This window comes from Saccopteryx bilineata, chromosome 3 (genome assembly GCF_036850765.1).
Source record: "Saccopteryx bilineata isolate mSacBil1 chromosome 3, mSacBil1_pri_phased_curated, whole genome shotgun sequence".
Classification (NCBI taxonomy): domain Eukaryota; kingdom Metazoa; phylum Chordata; class Mammalia; order Chiroptera; family Emballonuridae; genus Saccopteryx; species Saccopteryx bilineata.
Genome location: NC_089492.1, coordinates 14,127,376 through 14,148,740, shown reverse-complemented (window position 1 = coordinate 14,148,740; position 21,365 = coordinate 14,127,376). Strand labels below are relative to the sequence as shown.

The 21,365-nt window shown below is 52.9% G+C and overlaps 1 protein-coding gene and 1 non-coding gene across 2 annotated transcripts in view; one reads left to right on the top strand and one right to left on the bottom strand.

Annotated features, from left to right (window-relative positions):
* Positions 1-21,365, top strand: part of ZHX2 (zinc fingers and homeoboxes 2) — a 73,856-nt gene that overhangs the window by 40,677 nt on the left and 11,814 nt on the right. The window contains exon 2 of the mRNA XM_066265741.1: positions 16,659-19,423. Within this exon, the coding sequence (XP_066121838.1) occupies positions 16,898-19,423 (2,526 nt within the window). The 5' untranslated portion in view covers positions 16,659-16,897. The remainder of the gene's footprint in view (positions 1-16,658; positions 19,424-21,365) is intronic.
* On the bottom strand, positions 5,655-5,730 carry TRNAY-GUA (transfer RNA tyrosine (anticodon GUA)). Its single transcript has one exon. It is a non-coding gene; the product is annotated as a tRNA-Tyr (tRNA).

Below are 21,365 nucleotides of genomic sequence, written 5' to 3'. Positions count from 1 at the left end.
TGAGCACCTACTGAGGAGGCGCCAGTGCTCAGAGCTGTGGAAGACACAGTAATGAAAAGGACAGGGATCTTTCCCAAATGAGCCCCTGAGCCGCTAGGGGAGAGACACCTAGACCGGTAACTCTAGAGACCTGGGCAACATTCACATTGTGTTCTCTGAGCACGAGGGGGGAGCACACTGGTCGCAGAGGGAGTCAGTCAGGTTCTTGTGAGAGAACAGATCCGAGCAGGGTTTGGAAGACAGGCTGAGTTTGATAGGAAGACTGTGGAGAGAGAGAGAGCCATTCCGGGCGGAGAGAGCAGTGTGAACAGGGCAGCTTCAGAAACAGTGAGTGCGCCGTACAGAGGATCACAGCCCAGACAGTCTGGGCAGGGCTTCACAGCTGAGACTGGGATATGGACAAGATTCCGGGAGCACTAGGGAGCCAGGGCAGGGAGTAACTGGGGGTGCCGTGCCATGATCTGTTTTTGAGGCAGAGCACAAGGCAGGCATTTGGACAATGCCCTGGAAAAGCCCGTAGCCACGTATGGGAGGTGGATTGGGAGACCCTGTGACAGGACAAGGGACACGGGAGCAAGGCCTAACCCGGGACGATGGGTGTGGGAAGGAGCGGAGAACACAAATAGGATGGCCTGTTCTTTCCAACAACTGCTCAGGTGGGATAACAGACCACATTGATGTTCCCACTTCGCAGGGGAACAGAGTGAGAATAACCCCGTCACAGAGTGTCCTCCATATCCACAGAGTGCCACCCATGCACTCAGTCCCCTAGAAGGTGGCTGGCATGAGACTGCACATTGGAACTGGGCTTTAAAAAAATAAAGATGCCTGGACCCCACACCCAGAAAGTCTGGCTTCATTGGTATGGGGTGCACCTGACACTGGGGTAGTTAAAATCTCCCCTGCTGATGCCAGGGTGGAGTCAAGGGTGGGGGTGGCAGTCCCTGCCCCTGCCCTGGAGGAGTGCCTTCCCATAACAAGTCACCCGTGGTGGTCAACCTGGTCCCTACCACCCACTAGGGGGCGCTCCAGCTTTCATGGTGGGCGGTAGTGGAGCAACCAAAGTATAAATAAAAAGATGGATTTAACTATAGTAAGTTGTTTTATAAAGATTTGTTCTGCCCTGGCCGGTTGGCTCAGTGGTAGAGCGTCGGCCTGGCGTGCAGAGGTCCCGGGTTCGATTCCCGGCCAGGGCACACAGGAGAAGCGCCCATCTGCTTCTCTACCCCTCCCCCTCTCCTTCCTCTCTGTCTCTCTCTTCCCCTCCCGCAGCCGAGGCTCCATTGGAACAAAGATGGCCCGGGCGCTGGGGATGGCTTCTTGTCCTCTGTCCCAGGCGCTAGAGTGGCTCTGGTCGCAATGAGCGACGCCCCGGAGGGGCAGAGCATCGCCCCCTGGTGGGCAGAGCGCCCCCCCTGGTGGGCGTGCCAGGTGGATCCCAGTCGGGCACATGTGGGAGTCTGTCTGACTGTCTCCCCGTTTCCAGCTTCAGAAAAATACAAAACAAACAAACAAACAAAAAAAAGATTTGTTCTGCCAAACTTAGCGAAAATTCGACATAAAGTACTTGGTAAGTAATTATTATTATATGCTTTAACTTGCTGTAACTCTGCTTTATAAATTTTATCAAGTAAAGTTACTTCCTTACTTTATAAATCACCATTACTGTGGAACCGGTGGGCGGTAGGTATAAAAAGGTTGGCTCAGTGGTAGAGCGTCGGCCTAGCGTGCGGAGGACCCGGGTTTGATTCCCGGCCAGGGCACACAGGAGAAGCGCCCATTTGCTTCTCCACCCCTCCGCAGCGCTTTCCTCTCTGTCTCTCTCTTCCCCTCCCGCAACCAAGGCTCCATTGGAGCAAAGATGGCCCAGGCGCTGGGGATGGCTCCTTGGCCGCTGCCCCAGGCGCTAGAGTGGCTCTGGTCGCAACATGGCGACGCCCAGGATGGGCAGAGCATCGCCCCCTGGTGGGCAGAGCGTCGCCCCATGGTGGGCGTGCCGGGTGGATCCCGGTCGGGCGCATGCGGGAGTCTGTCTGACTGTCTCTCCCTGTTTCCAGCTTCAGAAAAATGGAAAAAAAAAAAAAAAAAAGGTTGACTACCCCTGAGTCAGGCTGCCCACCTGCCATCAGTTTGTTGTTAGCTATTTGCTTGATTTCTTAAGTGAAGACACACATGCCACCGGGAACTGAAAAGCTACAATGAACTGTGGCGAGGGGTCACAGGGAACACGGGAGACCACAGAATTCCACAGCCCCTTGCCGCACTTTATTGTAGCTTTTCGCTTCCTGGTGGCGTGTGTGTATAGCTCGGGACCATCGGTAAAACAGGCCCACGTGCGTTCTCTTTCATTTGGCTGCTCGTGAAGGAGGCCTCACAAGGCCACGAGGACAACCGGCTTCCTTGCTTTCTCAGCATCCGGCGGCCACCCGTGGCCCCTTGTTCTGGCACCTTCTTCTATCATCAAAGGGCATCACTCCCATCTGTTTCCATCATCACATCACCTCCTCCTCTCCGTAGCCAATCCTCCCTCCCTCTGCCTATTTTTTTGAAAGAACTTTACATTTTATTTTTATTGTTCTTAATTTTTTAATTGATTTTAGAGAGAGGGGAAGGGAGAAAGAGAGAGCGAGAGGAACACTGATCTGTTTCTGCATGTGCCTGGACTGGGGATCAAACCGGCAACCTCTGAGCTTTCGGCTGACGCTCTAACCCAGTGGTCAGCAAACCGCAGCTTGCGAGCCACATGCGGCTCTTTGGACAGCTGAGGAGCACCCTAATTAAGTTAATAACAATGTACCTACCTGTATAGTTTAAGTTTAAAAAATTTGGCTCTCAAAAGAAATTTCGATCATTGTACTGTTGATATTTGGCTCTGTTGACTAATGAGTTTGCCGACCACTGGTCTAACCAACCGAGTCACCCAGCCAGGGCACCTTTTATTTTTTCTATTACAGTTTACATTCAGTTACATTCAGTATGACTTTGTAGTCATTTTCGGTGTACAGTGTAGTGGTTGGACAATCATATACTTTATAAAGTGTTCCCCCTCCCCCAATATTTTCAGTACCCACCTATGAAGTCATATGAAGGTACCATATGACTTCACTTCTTCTATGTGGGATCTAAAGAATAAAATAAATGAACAAACAAAGTTGAAACAGACTGCTAGACACAGGGAGCAGACTGGTGGTTGTCAGAAGGAAGGGCGCTGGGTTAAAGAGGGGAAGGGATTACGGAGTCCTGATTAGCGGCTGCAGAAGAGTCCCGGCGATACAAAGTATATCAGAGGGAATATAGTCGATAATCTGCCCTCCACTGTGAAAGACACTTGTGATTATATTAAGTCCCACCTGGATAATCCAGGACAGTCTTTCCATCTCAAGATCCTTAATCACATCATCCGAGTCCCTTTTGCCACTTAAGGTCACATTCACAGGATCCAGAGATTAGGACCTGAATATCTTCGGGGTTCATTATTCAGCCTGCTAGCCCCAGTCTCCTGTGCAAAGAGATGAGAAATAGAGCCCCTGGGTGCAGTTTGAATCTTTGTGGGTTTTGTGTGGGATTGAACCGGCCTGGATGAATGGCTCGGTGGAGGACATTGTGCCCGAGAGTACAAGTAAACCTCCAGCCTTTATCCCAGGCTTTGAGGTGAAGGGAAGTCTCTTCAAGGTAGAGATGAAAGGGTTCAAGAGATAGCAGTGGGCTCAGGGATGCAGGCTGGCAGGCTGGAGGGAGGGCTGGGGGGGACGGAAGGGAGAGGGGATCTGATGCGCAGAAGCAGCGACTGCAGCAAAGCCCCTCTCGCCCTGCTCTGTGCCCGGGGAATAGAGGCCACGCTGTGGGGAGATGGAGCGCACTCGCGTTACCTGAGGGATGAAATGAAGAGGCGACACGCGGAATTGTTGATATGATAAATCCTTCTGGCCTCGCTGCCTCGCTAAGTGTTTTGATAGCAGAATTTGATGGCGTGTAAATCAGAGCAGGCCTATCTTAAACATTTGATAGTGCCTTATTTATTTATGTGACAGGGGAAACCAGAATTCATTTTTTTTTCTTTCTGTCTCAGCAAGATATTTTCCCCCCACTTTCAGAAACACATCACTCTTCTCCCAGCCCTGATTTTCCCACAGGGGGGGGTACCTGTGTGTAGTGGTGGCTTTCATCCTGGGGGGGGTACCTGTGTGTGTGGTGGTGGCTTTCATCCTGGGGGGCGGGGTACCTGTGTGTGTGGTGGTGGCTTTCATCCTGGGGGGCGGGGTACCTGTGTGTAGTGGTGGCTTTCATCCTGGGGGGGTACCTGTGTGTGTGGTGGTGGCTTTCATCCTGGGGGGGTACCTGTGTGTGGTGGTGGCTTTCATCCTGGGGGGCGGGGTACCTGTGTGTAGTGGTGGCTTTCATCCTGGGGGGGGTACCTGTGTGTGTGGTGGTAGCTTTCATCCTGGGGGGGGTACCTGTGTGTGGTGGTGGCTTTCATCCTGGGGGGCGGGGTACCTGTGTGTGGTGGTAGCTTTCATCCTGGGGGGGTACCTGTGTGTGGTGGTGGCTTTCATCCTGGGGGAGGGGGGATACCTGTGGGGGGGGGGTGGCTTTCATCCTGGGGGGGTACCTGTGTGTGGTGGTGGCTTTCATCCTGGGGGGGGGACCTGTGTGTGGTGGTGGCTTTCATCCTGGGGGGCGGGGTACCTGTGTGTAGTGGTGGCTTTCATCCTGGGGGGGGTACCTGTGTGTGTGGTGGTAGCTTTCATCCTGGGGGGGGTACCTGTGTGTGGTGGTGGCTTTCATCCTGGGGGGCGGGGTACCTGTGTGTGGTGGTAGCTTTCATCCTGGGGGGGTACCTGTGTGTGGTGGTGGCTTTCATCCTGGGGGAGGGGGGATACCTGTGTGGGGGGGGTGGCTTTCATCCTGGGGGGGTACCTGTGTGTGGTGGTGGCTTTCATCCTGGGGGGGGACCTGTGTGTGGTGGTGGCTTTCATCCTGGGGGGGACCTGTGTGTGGGGGTTGCTTTCATCCTGGGGGGTACCTGTGTGTGGTGGTGGCTTTCATCCTGGGGGGGGGACCTGTGTGTGGGGGTTGCTTTCATCCTATGAGGGGGAGTGCTTTGCCTTAGAGAAAATGATAATTAACTATAAAAATAACAGCCACTTTGCTTCCAAATGTGTCTTAATCTTGTTGGTTTTTTTTATTTTTTACATTTATTGTTCAGAGAAAGAGAGGTAGTAAAGACGTGAGTTACAATGTGATAGGTTTGTGATTTGAAACCCAGACAGACACACCCAGTGACAGTTTCCCAAGTGTCCTATCTCGGATCTAGAGTCTGAGCTATCTGGGGCCCCTCCAGGGGATCCTTTTTTTTTTTTTTTTTTTTTTTGTATTTTTTGAAGTTGGAAACAGGGAGGCAGTCAGACAGATTCCCTCATGCACCCGACTGGGATCCACCCGGTATGCCCACCAGGGGGCGATGCTCTGCCCATTTGGGGTGCTGATCTGTTGCGGCCAGAGCCATTCCAGCACCTGAGGCAGAGGCCACTGAGCTTTCCTCAGTGCCCGGGCCAACTTTGCTCCAATGGAGCCTTGGCTGTGGGAGGGGAAGAGAGAGACAGAGAGGAAGGAGAGGAGGAGGGGTGGAGAAGCAGATGGGTGCTTCTCCTGTGTGCCCTGGCCGGGAATCGAACCCAGGACTCCTGCACTACAGGCCGATGCTCTACCACTGAGCCATCTGGCCAGGGCCCAGGGGATCCATTTAACCTTGCCTTTGTCATGATCTTCCTGTTGCACTCATTTTTCTGCTTTAGAACACATCGTGGTGGAGCTGCTCCCGCGTCATCCACATTGCGACCATTTGTTGAGCATTTATTTGCGGGTATCTGGTATTTTGGTGGGGTCTTTACAAGCATTAGGCTATTTGAGGGATTCTGGCAATCCTGTGAGGTTGGCTTTCACTCTGGCTTTAGAGATAAAGAAACCACAACCAGGAGAGCTGACATGTTTTGCCAACATCATACAACTGACAGGTGTTGGACAGATGTTCAATTCAAAGCCCGGTCTGTTCTAATTCCAGAGCTGGTGGACTTACCCACCCTGCTTCTCTGGCTTCCCAAGAACCAGTTCAGCTCAGTGGGGCCAGCAGCCACCGGCGGAACCCATCACCCCAACACAACCCGCTTCTAAGAGAAACTTCTCCCACCCACCCCAGGCACGACGGCCACTGAAGTCTGCTCACTGGTGGTTAAAGATGAGATCCTGGGTCCCCCTGTCATGTTGCACTCTGTCCCTTCCCAGAGCTCATGGATGGCCGTATCTGATGGACGGGCTTAGGTCAGCTGTCAGCCTTCCAACTCAGGTGCCCCGTGAACCTTCCTGATTCAAAAACTGTCTTCTATAGTTTTGTGTTTTTAATCCACTTTGTAAAAATTATTCCTTGATATTAAATTTTCTTCTAACATTTGACCAAGATGCACAGATGCCTTCCCCACTTCCCTCTTTGTTAGAGCTGTTTGGAGCTCACGACTCCTCTCATGCTCATCTATCTAGTCCTCTGTTATACTAAGAAAAAGAAGAAATGTTCCCACTCTGAAACCATTAAAGAGTTTTGTTTTCGTGTGGACAAGTGAAAAGTTGTACTTTTCAATGACGGTTTTGAAGGCCTTTCAAAAAAGTGTCTTTGGGGAGAGTAGGATTTTTAAATAATTGCCGAATAATTTGAAAATTGCTGTAAACACAGACTGTCAGAGGTGGTCGGTGAGTGTCCCCTGCTTTCACTGTACCCACTACCATGTCGAGGCTACTCTTTCTTCATTGGTAGATCCTCTCCTCAAAGAGGCTTCCCCTGATTATCTCACTGCAAGTAAGCTCTTCAGCCACCACCGCAGGTTTAGAAGCTCTCTGCAGAGCACTTACCGCTATCTGTAAGTTCTTTGTTTTCTATTTATTTCCTGTCTTCCCCTCCTAGAGCATAGGCACCTTGAGTGCAAGAATGTTATGTCTTATTTATGTCTTAATTCCTGATTATCTAAAGCAGTGTCTGGCATATAACAAACACTGAAGAATGAGTGAATAAGGGGAGGGAGGGAGGGAGGGAGGGAGGGAGGAGAGAGATACATCTGAGCTGTGTTCTCTTTTTCAAGGTCCATGTTTCTGTTTCTAAAAGTAACTCTTCTGCTCTATTTCCCTTCTCAACACCCAGAATGTTTGAGGAGGGGAATGGGTGACGAGGAACGCCCATTGTTCCCAGTCCTCCTAAGGAAGTTTTGAAGTCGAGGATGATGTGGTCAGATTCATGTTTAGAAACATGACGTTCAATCATGGCATCAGTTGTCAGTTCCTAAAAATAAAGCATTAAAATTTGCAAACGACTCACTTTTCTTGATTAGCGAGGACTCAAGGTTGTCCCTGTAGAAAGGTCACTCCCACAAGCGTCCTGAGATTCTTTCTCAAGGGAGAACGAATGGTGCCAACCCAACAAAATGAGAGAGTGTTGCAAATGGGCGTGTCACCTGGCTTGTCTGTCACAGCGGGGAACGGCTAAGAATTGCTGTTTTAGAAAGAAATGGTAGCAGTGAGGAGGTTGGCCTGACACTCTGTCTGTCAGGGCACTTTGAGTTACAGGTGACGGGGAAAAGGGCCCAGCAGACTGACCGCTGGAAGAGTTCGTGAGTGTGCTGGCCTCGGGCACAGCAGCACTTAGTGGGATGTTATCAGGACTCACTCCGCGTCTCTCAACTCAGCTTCTAGCTCTCAGGCATGTTCCTCTGGACGCAGCAAGATGGCTGCCCGGGCTTCTGCTCTGACATCCAATTCCTCCATCAACCCCACTGGAAAAGGATCACGTTTCTCTCCCAATGGTCCCAACAAAATCTCCAGAATGCAGCCACACTAGCTCCGACTTGGTCATGAGCCCATCCCTTAAGTACTCACTGTTGTTAGAGGGCACGATGTTCTGAGTGGTCAAGCGCCCACTGCTGGTTGATCACATGGGCCAACCGTGGGTTGGGGGGGGGGGTGTCTTCCTGTAGAGAGAAGTGAACTGCCATTGCCAAAGGAGGAAGGGAAGGATGCTGTCCAGCTGATGCCCGCCACAAACAGGTAAAGCCCAGAGGCCAGGCCAAGACAGGGTGCAGCTGCCGCGGACAGCCATGTGGAGGACGCAGCGGAAGAACGGAGAATTGGGACACACAAAGGAAGCAGTCAGGAGGTCCTGGCGCATCATGCACTGGTGCAGGGGAGATGGAGAGCACGGGGCATCCAGCTCTGCAGCCTGAATGGGTGCTTCCAGCTAGAAGAAAGAGACATTGCAGGAAGATTGGAGTTGGGAGGCAGGCGATGAGCTTGGTGCTTGTGTCGAATTTGAAAGACCGTCCGGTGATGCTCACAGAGGCACCCAGCACACAGGAGGAAGAGGCCCTAAGGCCAACCTATGGGATACGGATCCTCCACTTTTTTCATTTACAGATTATTTTCCTTGGTTTTAAATGAATCATGTTGGCCTTCTTTTAAAAAAAAAACCACTCAAATTTCAATGGCAAATGAAATTACTCCAGCCTTCGTCCACTTACAGGTCCGTGTAGTTCACTGTCACTGTCAGCTAGAAGTTAGAATGGCAGGTCTGGGCTCTGCGGAGGGGAGCTGGGGCCAGAAAGGCCAGACTGGTCCACATCTGTCCGCGAGGGTGAGCTTGGAGCTCTGGGACGGGGGAGATCACCCAGGAGGACGGAGGGGAGAGGGGTGAGGAGGAGCCCGGACAGGGAGACGCACCTGTGGGAGCGGAGGACGGAAGAGGAAGTAATGAAGGAGCTGCCGGGGGGGGGGGGGGGGGGGGGGGCTGCCAGAAGGAGAACCAGGGACACAGTCCAGGGAAGCGGGGTGGGGGGGGGCTCAGGAAGGCGGTTTGCCCCCTCCCCACCCCCAGAGGCAGTGATGTGGGATCTATTTAACAGTTACCTTAAAAAGCATCAGCATCAACAGAGCAGGAGAACAGAACACACGGAGGTGAGGGATAAACGTGCGGTAACAGAATCTCAAGCTTCCTTGGAGACGTTTGATGGTGGCATCATTTTAACAGCAGGTACCCTGTGTCGTGAGCTCAGAGCCCGTTGTGAATGGGGGTGCTCAAACAGCTCGGTGGATATGCTCAGCAGCCCTTTGACGGGGCCCCGTTTTTATCCCCATGTGGCCATGTAGAAGCCGAGCTTTGGGAAGATTGATGTACGGCGTCCAGGCTCGCGCACCAAGGAGTGGAGGGAGGAACCAGGCTGGAAGGCCAGCCCTTCCCCTCAGGAGCCTGCGTTCTCCGTCACTGCCACAGGGGGCAGGAGTCCGGGAATACTGTGCAGGCGATGGCGGGATTGAGCAGCTTTGGAAAGTCCAGTCTGGCTTTTCACGTCCGTTTTGCTTCGTTTTCTTCTTTAGGGAAATGGCAGCCTGGAGTGTTTGTAACCCAGCGGGCAGGGGCAAGGAGATAAGAGCTGATGAGCGCCGGGCTGGGGGCCAGCAGCGGGGTCCGCCTCTCGGTGGGGAGGCGGGTCACCGCCCCGGAGGTAGAGAGGAAAGACATGAGTGTGGAGATGAGGGAGAAGGAGACCTTTGTCTTGTGAGCAGGATTGGGTGACCTTGATCTTCGTAGCAAGATACAAGGTGGAATCTTTAACTAAAACGGAGAGGCAAAATGGGGAGAATTAAAATGTTGGCACAGCTGCTGTAGAAATTTCTATGGACGTGTACAACAGAGCTCAGGGCAGCACGACTCAGGGGAGGTGAGCACCATAAATGTGCAGCCGGCTGTCCGGGGGCCATCAGGGGACACGGAGTGATGATCGCAGGGGAGAATGAGGAGGAAGAGGGGCAGAATGGCCCATCTGAACCTCACTTTGCCAAGTCCCTCCTCGCTAATACTAGTTCACTAATCAGGGTCACCCTTTCAGGGAACCAGCATGTGCCAGTGTTGAAGGTGCTCACAGAGCCCCATCTTGCAGGTGGAGACTCACCCCATTTTACAGCTGCAGAGACTGAGGCTGCAGAGAACGGGGGGTGCCGCCTTTGGTGTTCCCCAGGCTGCAGGTGGGTTTGGGGCTTGTGAGGCAGGCATCCTAGTTGGGCCCGGAGAAGGATGAACTCCTCCGTCAGTAAGTGGCAGAGCCAGGATTCAAACCAGGGAGGCCTGGCTCCAGCCTGTGCCCCTTCCACCGGGCAGGTGGGTGCTCCCAGTGAGTGCTGAGGGGCAGCAGGGCCGCTAGGGGCCACGTCCTCTCCTACCGGTGCACCGGAAGAGTCTGAGCTTTGGACTCCACTGCGCCTGAGCAACTGAGTCAATTCTGGGCACCGGGATCACACAGGCCCGGGAAGGTCTGCCTTCTCAGACATACTGGCACTCTCTGCCCCTGAGTACTACCCGATGGTGTTTCAGGGTACCACTCCTAGGACACTAGCCTCTCTCAGTGCCCTGTGTCATCGCAATGCATGGTGACACTAATGTAGTGGGCCACACCGAACAGCCATGAACATCATTTCATCCACTAATTTTTTTTTTTTTTCGGCTGGAGGAGACCATGCAAGCTTTCTTCTACCTAATAAGAGAGTGTCTCAAGAGTAGCAACTTGAAAAAGACATTATAATTCAATTAAAATCTTACTCCTTTGAACACTCCCCAGAGGGGGAAAGTCACTTGGCATTTATGAAAAATCTAATTTATAGACTCAGTGTCAGGAAATGGAATTGTTAACAATAGAAGAAAACCTGTGAGTTACGGGGACCACACAGCGGGTGTAGAGGTAGGAGTGTCTGGCTCCATCCTCCGCAGAAGCCCCTTGCACCTCTCTGAGCCTCAGTTTCCTCACCTGTGAAATGGAGCACATAGACAGATACCTGTTGGTCTTGCGGAGATACTAAAGATTATGCCTGTAAACAGCATCTTGGTGCTGCATTTTCCTGCTTACACTTAACCAGATCAGGGAGCCCTTCTTTAAAAAAAAAAAAAAGTCTGTCTGAGCACCTGAGCACCTGACCAATAAAAGCTAAGTACAGACATAGATAACAGGAAATACAAATTCTTTTTTCTTCATTGATTTGAGAGAGAGAGAGAGCGATTTGTTGTTCCACTTATTTATGCATTCACTGGTTGATTCTTCATGTGCCCTGACTGGGGACCGAGCCCCCAACCTTGGCGTATTGGAACAATGCTCCCTCTCTCTGAGCTACCGGCCAGGGGAAAATATGACTTCTTTATAGCTCGTTTCCCCCACCTCCAACCCCGCTGCTGTGGTCCCTGTCGTTTCTGAAGCTGACTCGTTATCCAGGACCCAGCATCTCTGTCTGGTCTCTTCTGCCGTCATTCTCCTGTGCGGTTCTCCCCATTTCTGTCTCGTCCTCTGACTTGTCCCAAGCGCCGGAGCCCGCTCACTACTCCTCGCCCGCGGAACTCCGGGAGCCCGAGTCCCTGCCCCGTTTCACCTTCAGTGTGGAACGCAGCGGGGACCACCTTCACGGCGCTGAGCTGACCTGGGCCCCCAAACGCTTCTGACTCGGGGGGAGCCAAGTGATGCCTTCTTGCCAAGGCCGCCAGACCCGGGTGCACACCAGTCACGTGGCTGTTCGTCAGAAACCCAGGCTCCTGGGCCTGCTCCTGGTGTTGGGGTTTAATGAGTCTGGACTGGGGCTCAGGAATGGATATGTAACTATGCACCCCAGATGGTCACTGGTGGTTCAGGGACCATACTGTAGGCTCATCTGCAAATTCAAGTCAGATTTAAAGCAGGCTGGGGGGAAAAACAGTAAAACTCAGGAATTAACTCAGGTTAATTAACACCAGTGACCTTTTGAAAGAAATTCCCATTTGACAGATGAGAACATCAGAGGCCAGGATGGAGACAGATGAAGAGAGAGCTGCATAGCCAGGACCTTAGTGCAAACCCCAGGACCCCTGCACCCAAGTCCTTTCTCCACCCCAACTGCCACCGCCACCTGCCCGCCCATCAGAATTCCTTCTGGGATGGGGCGGCGTGAAGTGCTATGATTTTAAAACACAAAGGAACAATCACACAAATACACACATACACAATCATCCTTGATGAAGTAACGCGGAATCTGTTAACAGCTCTGTCAGAACACCCGGCCAAGCTTAGAGCATCCGTTCTGGCTTTGATGTCTTGACAGGGTGCTTCCTTTGAAAGCTCTGAGCCAACCCTGTCACTCTGTCTGACGGCCCCTGGTGAAGGACTCGGACATGAGCAGTGGCGTTCCCGAAGCCTGGAGGTGTGACTTCCTGAGAGCCGCCCGTGTGTTGCTGGGTGGTGGGTGTGACGCCCGCTTGCTCTGACCTCTGAGCCCCCTAGGGCTGCAGATCCCCAGCCTTGGGGAACCTCTGAAGGCTGACTCGCCACCTCCCTGAGGACGTTAAGAGCCAAAACATTTCCCTCGTCTGACCGCCTGGCTCTGGGGAAATCCCGGTGCAAGGTCCCCGCCTTTGTGGAGTTTCTCTTCTAGAACAGCACTGCCCCGTCAGATGTTTCTCGACGCTAGAAAGGCCCTGCCCTGGCGAAAACAGTCGCCGCCGGCCGCTTGGAGCTCTGGAGCATTTGCAGTGTGGCTAGTGTGACTGAGAATGTGGGGTTTTTTTTAACTAATTAGCCACGTGTGGCTAGTGGCTGCCATATCGAGAGCACAGTTCTAGAAGGAGAGCCAAACAACAAACGAGTCAGTAACTAACTCTCCTTTAACCACAGAATATATAAATGAACTGTAAAAGTGCTATGCCAAAACCAAAGCAGGGGGAAGAAATACCGGGACTGGGCGAGGCATTATTTTAGACGGGCTGGTGGTCAGGAAAGGCCTCTCGGGGAGGGATGACTTTTAAATGGAGCCATGAAAACAAGGGGCCCGGTGTGGGGGGGACGCTCTGCAGAGGCCCTGGGAGGGGCGGGAGACACCTGTTCCCGCAGCCGGAGGGTGATGAGCAGGGGGAGAGGGCGGCATGGACTGGACCGAGCCTTTGCAGGCTCTTGTAAGGGCGTGGAGGTCACCCTGACAGGAAGCCGAGAGAGAGGTTCATGGAGAAAGGCGATGTGAACTGACTCCTGTCTGGGAAGGAAGGAAGCAGAACGGTGAGAGGCTGTCCTTGGCTCCACGCGGGAGACGGTGGTGGCTTAGACGCGGCAGGGGCGGTGGAAGTGACCTGATAGTAGATTTCTTTCAAAGATAGAGTCAACGGGATTGATGATGGATTAACTGTGTGGAGTGAGGCAGAGAGGTCTTGACCCCAGGGAGCAATGGCGGGAATGAAGCATTCTGGCAGCCGCTGATGGAGGTGGAGAACTCTAGAGAGGGTGGCACGTGTTTGAGGGGAAATCGAGAGGCTGGTGTTCAGTGAGGACGTGGAAACTGAAGATGTCAATTGAGAGCGGTCATCAAACAGACGTGATCCCCCCTCCGCCCTGCTCTGCCCATGTCCCGTCCTCACCAGGGCCCCGAGGGACCCTCACCCACTGCAGACGAAATTACCCGCCATGCAAATGCCAGGGCTCCAGCCTTAGGGTGGCCAGGTTCCAGGTCCACAAGATAGGAATGCCCCTGTCCCGAGGTTCCAGGTTCACAAGATAGGAATGCCCCTGTCCCGCGTCCTGCTCAGGTTTGTCACCTGAGCCCCTAAGCAGATGGCTGTGGGCCCAGAGTCACAGCCAGTGGGAGGGGCAGGGGGTAACATACCATCTCCTCCATTCCGATCTCCCCGGGTGTCAGTTATCCTTGTTTTAAAACACCTCTCCCTCCTCCTTCAGCCACAAAATGAAGGCACACAGCCCCTGCCGCCCCGCGTCAGCCCATGCATTTAGATGCTCAACTTGACCCAGACCATCAGTTCCCCGGGGTTCGGTTCTATGTACACAGTCTACCACCTAATAAACAAATTGTACCTGTACTCCCAAATTAGTATTTGTTTAATGCAATCCCATTCAAAATTCTGTCCGATTTTGCAGATGATTCTGAATTAGGAGAATTGATCTGTGTGAATCGGTGATCAAAATAACCTAGAACTGTTTTTTGCAAAGGACGAGTGATAAGAAGGACCACATTCTGCCAGAGAGTAAAACATGCTCTAATTTTCAAAAGAAAAAAAATTTAGAGAAGCATAATAGACTTAATAGCCAGGTAAGAAGCACGGAGTAGATACCCCAGAAACACCCTAGTGTATATAAGAATGTAATGAAATATGACGACAATTTCAAAAATTAGTGAGCAGAGAAAAGATAACATAATACAGGCTCCTGAGATCGTCGGTAACTTTCAAGAAAATGGTTAGAGGTGTCTTACAGCTTAACTCAAGATAAATTCAATTCCAGACCAGCTAAGTGTAAAAAATAAAGCTGAAGCACTTTTAAGAAAACACAAAATAATATGGCTCAGCTATCAAGGCAGGGGGTTACTTTCTATATATAAAATCATAATGAAAGAAGCCGCAAGAGAAAAAGATTGACAAATTCAGGACCTAAAAATTTTAAATTTTATCTGTAAAACCTGAAAACCACCCTATGAAAAACTAAAAGGTAGCCTAACCTGTGGTAGTGCAGTGGATAAAGCGTCGGCCTGGAACGCTGTGGTCGCCGGTTTGAAGCCCTGGGCTTGCCTGGTCAAGGCACATATGGGAGTTGATGCTTCTTGTTCCTCCTCCCCTTCTCTCTCTCTCCCCTCTCTAAAATGAATAAATAAAATCTTTATTAAAAAAAAAAAAGCAGCGTCGGCCTAGCGTGCGGAGGACCTAGGTTCGATTCCCGGCCAGGGCACACAGGAGAAGCGCCCATTTGCTTCTCCACCCCTCCGCAGCGCTTTCCTCTCTGTCTCTCTCTTCCCCTCCCGCAGCCAAGGCTCCATTGGAGCAAAGATGGCCCGGGCGCTGGGGATGGCTCTGTGGCCTCTGCCTCAGGCGCTAGAGTGGCTCTGGTCGCAACATGGCGACGCCCAGGATGGGCAGAGCATCGCCCCCTGGTGGGCAGAGCGTCGCCCCTGGTGGGCGTGCCGGGTGAATCCCGGTTGGGCGCATGCGGGAGTCTGTCTGACTGTCTCTCCCTGTTTCCAGCTTCAGAAAAATGAAAAAAAAAAAAAAAATAAGCAATATGGAAATATTTTTTAAAAAAACTAAAAGGTAAATGATAGGCTGGGAAAATTTTGCAATCAATAAAGTACTGACGGGCCCTGGCTGGTTGGCTCAGCAGTAGAGCGTCGGCCTGGCGTGCGGGGGACCCGGGTTTGATTCCCGGCCAGGGCACATAGGAGAAGCGCCCATTTGCTTCTCCACCCCCCCCCTTCCTCTCTGTCTCTCTCTTCCCCTCCCGCAGCTGAGGCTCCATTGGAGCAAGGATGGCCCAGGCGCTGGGGATGGCTCCTTGGCCTCTGCCCCAGGCGCTAGAGTGGCTCTGGTCGCGGCAGAGCGACGCCCCGGAGGGGCAGAGCATTGCCCCCTGGTGGACAGAGCATCGCCCCTGGTGGGCATGCCGGGTGGATCCAGTCGGGCGCATGCGGGAGTCTGTCTGACTGTCTCTCCCCATTTCCAGCTTAAAAAAAATAAAAAAATAAAGAAAAAATAAAATAAAGTACTGACATTCTTAATATAGAGAGCATTCTCGCAAATTAATAATAAAACCACTGAACATCACATTATAAAAAATGGCACAAGCAGACAAATCACAGAGAAAAAATATAAATGGCAAGTCTTTGAAAACCTTGCCACCTTCTTAGCAATCAAGAAAAGGTACAAAAGCACATTAAACCAGTTTTAACCTATGTTATCGGCAAGCTTTTGTCATGGTAATAGCCCGTGTAGGTTGAGTGGTAAGCCGGGAGCTCTCATTCACTGCCAGGGGAAAGGCCAATTACGGAGCAAAAACTCGGCCATCTGAGTCAAGAGAACTTAAAATGCTGATCCTCTTTGCCTCAGTGCTTCTATTTCTAAGCGTTCGATTGCAACATTGTTGAGAAGAGCCAAAAATTGGAAATAAAATGTCCAACAAAAGTTGAATGGCTGACTACACTTTGTATGGTATATCTCTACAATGTAGCATCATGCAGCTATATTTAAGTCATTATTTTGTACCATATTTATAGAAATGGGGAACCTTTCAAATGAAATGAAGGAACTATACTATTAGGGTGATTTTCTTTCTCCCCTATAACTTCAATGCATTTTTCTAAATTACACATGGTGATTTTATTTTTATGGTAAGAAGCAAAAGTTCATCACTATTTTCTGATGCCCATGTATCTGCCACGCGCCGGCCCCAGGGACGTGTCTCGTTTCTAATGTCCCAACATAGGAGCAGCTGAAGAGGCCAGCCAGAGCTCAGCCCGAGCTCCCTCCGCCGCCTCACCCACCGCTGCCGAAGATCTCAGTGCCTTTGTTACTCTCCTGTATCCATTTGTCTCTAAACTTGAATGAGTGACCTGCATCCTCATCTGCTAGCTTTGGACCAGTTTCCACCTCCTGTCCCAGAGAAGGGAAGAAAGGAAGAACGTGACCTTTCCTTGTCAGGGGCGCCCACTCTCATGCCATCTGTGCTTACCTGGGTGTTTGTTTCGGGTGCCAGTTAGGATGGGTCACGAGTGCAACTCCGGAAGGAAATGCTCATCTCTTTTTTCTTGTGGGGAAACACTGACCTGTCTTTGTTCTTGTCCCACAGATATGATGCTGCCTCTGGTGTTTCAGTGTTGGAGCAGTTACAATTTTCTGTGCTGAGATCATTCTGGAAACTCAAACACAAGACTTCAGCATTGAAGGGAAGCCAAAGTCATTGGAGGGGGGGGGGATAAAGCCAAGAGCCTTTCTTTGACCTTATTTGTTCCAAAAATTCCACCGCCCCTTCCCTCCGTGCCCCCCCGGCCCCGGCCCCCAGCAAGCCACCGCACACAGGCAGGCGGCATGGCGAGCAAGCGCAAGTCCACAACCCCGTGCATGGTCCGGACTTCACAAGTCCTGGAACAAGAGCTGCCCGAGGAAGGAGACAGGGCCAAAGAGAAAGGGGTGGGCACGCCACAGCCTGAAACGGCCAAGGACGGCTGGGCGGCGGAGCCCGAGAACTCTCCCAAAGAAAACGAAGTGCTAGAGGTGAGGGCGCCGGGGGAGAACGCGCCCAAGAAGCTGCAGGGCGGGTACGAGTGCAAGTACTGCCCCTACTCCACGCAGAACCTGAACGAGTTCACGGAGCACGTGGACATGCAGCACCCCAACGTGATCCTCAACCCCCTCTACGTGTGTGCCGAGTGTAACTTCACCACCAAAAAGTACGACTCCTTGTCCGACCACAACTCCAAGTTCCACCCCGGGGAGACCAACTTCAAGCTGAAGCTGATCAAGCGCAACAATCAAACGGTCCTAGAGCAGTCCATCGACGCCACCAACCACATCGTGTCCGTCATCCCCAGCGGCCCCGGAAGCGGCGACGGTGACCCGGGGATCCCGGTGAGTAAAACTCCCATCATGAAGCCAGGGAAGCCGAAAGCTGATGCCAAGAAGGTGCCCAAGAAGCCCGAGGAGGCCGCCCCCGAGAACCACGTGGAGGGGAGCGCCCGCCTGGTGACGGACGCAGCCGAGATCCTCTCGAGACTCGGGAGCATGGAGCTGCTCCACGAGTTGGGGCACGTCATGCCTTCTGTCCAGCTCCCACCAAATATCAACCTTGTCCCCAAGGTCCCCGTCCCGCTGAATACTACCAAATACAACTCTGCCTTGGACACGAACGCCACCATGATCAACTCCTTCAACAAGTTCCCTTACCCGACCCAGGCTGAGCTGTCCTGGCTGACAGCTGCTTCCAAACACCCCGAGGAGCACATCAGAATCTGGTTCGCCACCCAGCGCCTCAAGCACGGCATCAGCTGGTCCCCAGAGGAGGTGGAGGAGGCCCGGAAGAAGATGTTCAACGGCACCATCCAGACGGTGCCCCCGACCATCACTGTGCTGCCCACCCAGCTGGCCCCCACAAAGATGCCGCAGCCCATTCTGCAGACAGCGCTGCCATGCCAGATCCTCGGCCAGACCAGCCTGGTGCTGACTCAGGTGACCAGCGGCTCCACAACCGTCTCTTGCTCCCCGATCACACTGGCCGTGGCCGGAGTGACCAACCACGGCCAGAAGAGACCTTTAGTGACTCCCCAAGCTGCCCCCGAGCCCAAGCGTCCACATGTCACTCAGGTGCCAGAGCCTCCGCCCAAGATGGCCAACCCTTCGCTGACCCCGGCCAGCGACCGCAAGAAGACGAAGGAGCAGATAGCGCACCTCAAGGCGAGCTTCCTCCAGAGCCAGTTCCCTGACGATGCTGAGGTCTACCGGCTCATCGAGGTGACCGGCCTCGCCAGGAGCGAGATCAAGAAGTGGTTCAGCGACCACCGGTATCGCTGTCAGCGGGGCATCGTCCACATCACCAGCGAATCCCTTGCCAAAGACCAGCTGGCCATCGCGGCCTCGCGACACGGCCGCACGTACCACGCCTACCCGGACTTTGCCCCGCAGAAGTTCAAGGAGAAAACGCAGGGGCAGGTCAAGATCCTGGAAGACAGCTTTCTGAAGAGCTCCTTTCCGACCCAGGCGGAGCTGGATCGGCTCAGGGTGGAGACCAAGCTGAGCAGGAGGGAGGTCGACTCGTGGTTCTCGGAGAGGCGGAAGCTTCGGGACAGCATGGAGCAGGCGGTCCTGGACTCCATGGGGGCCGGCAGAAAGGGCCTGGAGGCGGCGGCCCCCAACGGTGCTCTGTCCCGACTGGACCAGCTCTCCAGTGCCCAGCTGGCCGGCCCTCTGCCCAGCCCTGCGCCAGCAATCACCAAGAGTCAGGAGCAGGTGCACCTGCTGAGGAGCACGTTCGCGAGAACGCAGTGGCCTACGCCCCAGGAGTACGACCAGCTGGCCGCCAAGACGGGCCTGGTGCGGACCGAGATCGTGCGCTGGTTCAAGGAGAACAGAGGCTTGCTGAAGGCGGGCGCCTTGAGGTGGATGGAGCAGGGCCAGCCACTGCCCGCCGAGGACCACGGCCACGACCCGGCCAGGAAGGCCCCCACGGCCGTCGTCCTCGCCCAGAGCCCAAAGAACGGGGCCGAGGGGGGCCAGCCGTTCCACAAGGACCCCAAGAAGCTCCGCGAAGAGGACTTGGAGAAGCTGGTGCCCAGGGTGAAAGTGGGCGGCCAGCCGGCCAGAGAGGGCTTGCCCTTGCCGGCAAAGCCCCCGGAGGCCGCCTCGGACAGGGACAGATCGGAGGGCCGCAGCAGGGCTGACCACGGCGGCGACGAGAACGAGGAGTCGGGCGTTGTGGACTGGGTGGAGGTGACGGTCGGAGAGGAGGACGCCGCCTCGGACCGGTCGGACAGCTGGAGCCAGACCGCCGCGGAGGGCACCGCCGAGCTGGCCGACTCGGACTCCGACAGCGTCCCCGCCGAGAGGGCCAAGCCCAGACAGGTAATGCCGCCCGTTTCTCCCCGGCAACGAGGGCAGGGTGCTGGGTTCTTTCCTCGTGTTGCCTAAGTCAGTAGAGTTAGTTGGTCGGGTACAGAGACATCGACAAAAATGATGAGCTTTTTTTTTTTTTTTTTTCAAAGGAAGAAAAATTGGAACTGGTAGATTTTGTCCTTAGCTGAAACGCTGTTGCCAATGGGTGACAGCCCTGTGGCCGGTGGTGGGCCACACGTTTTCGGGCCTGTCCGTTCTAAAGTCTAGTTGTAGTTGTAACTGCCTGTTCTGTTTTCACTGCTGTTGAGAAAAAAGAAAACATGGAAAGGATGTCTTTTCCTTTTCCTTTCTTCTTTTCCTTTTTATTTTATTTATTTATTTTTTAAAGAGGAAGTATCTAAGAGTACTAGCTAGATTGGGAGTCATTTCTATTAACCTGAGAGGTTTGGGCATTTATTTGCCTTGTCATGGTGAACAGACGGAAGGTGCCCTGTGTGTCTCATTAAGAAACTGCTCCTAGCTCTGCTGATTGGGTCCCCAGCACCCCTTCTATCTGGAAGAGACTGGTGTAAATTAGGCCTGTGGAGCCACAAAGGCCTGGGAAGGGAGGTTACCATGGTTACTAATGGCCATGCCATCCACATAATGGGACATGCCACCCAAGCCCTTAGTACTTGGGCTTCACAAGAGGTCCATGCAAATCAAGGGCTGAAGCACAGCAGCTTGCTTGGTGGTGAGCTTAGAAAAGGGGGTCAGAGGTGGGGGTGCAGGGGCGGGTGGTCGGGAGAAGCATGCAGAAGGGAAAGGTCCACCTTGGCCAAAGCCCAGGTGTTCCAAGGGCTACTTGGAACCGGGAGGAAGATTCACAATTTACAATCCGCCCAGGTTGGCTCCTCTGCAGGTCACTCAAAAGGCAACAGAAGCACCCCTCCCCCACCCGTATCATCTTAAAGAATAGTAACATAAAGTAGGGACTTCCAGAATGGTGGATAAGGTCCCAAAGGAAGCCCTGGAAATTACCATGCCTCTTTAATTAATGACTTTGGACAACTTTGGCTGGCCATGTCACTCATCCGTTCGTTTACTCAGTAATAACAATGAGGCACCTGGCAAAAAAAATTAGGTCTCCTAGAAACCTTGTTTTAGCCAGCTGCATCAGCCATGAAAAGCACAATTTAATGAGCAGCCAATCACAGATTGCCATCAGGTCTTCCTCCTCCAACCTTTCAGGAGGAGGTGGCAATGGGTTCTGGGTGAGAATGCAGCCAGAGGGGAGGGGGCGTGGCAGGAAGAGGACTAAAGAGGACTCCTTAAGTCACCAACAGCACCCACTACCCACCTCCGTCTAGCAACCTTGGTTCCGTCCTTCCTCCAGCCACTTTCTTGCAAAACCGTACCAGTCCAGCCCGTATCTCCCTTGTTGAAACAAACATTTTTGTCCAATCAGAATCTTCCTAAAAGCTCCTAGCTTTCCCTGTCTTCTGTCCTTGACCTTCTCTGACACCTAAGTCTACACGATTGCTTTAGACAGTAGAGTTCGGTTCAATTGGACAGATGCATCCTGAACAGCTGCTGGCACTGGAGATAATAACGTGACGAAGAACACAGATGACAGAGCCCTTGTTCACAGGGAGCTCATCAGGCCGAGGAGAGAGGAGACTGGCCTCCCCTTTACTAGCCAGGGCGATCGTGGTTTGATGGAGACACGGACAGTTATGTGTGGGAGTGTGCAGGAGGGGCACCCAGGCTGGGGTCAGGGAAGGCTTCCTGGAGGAAGAAACATCTGCCTCAGGGGCTAGCTGATGGGAAGGAGTTAGCCAAGTACACAGACAAGGAAAAGGGTAGTTCAAGGAGAAGGAACAGAAAGGCAAAGGTTCACAGTCTAGAAACAGAATGGTGCAGTTGAAACACCAAAAGAGGTTTGGCATAGACTGAAAGTCGAGTTTGGGGA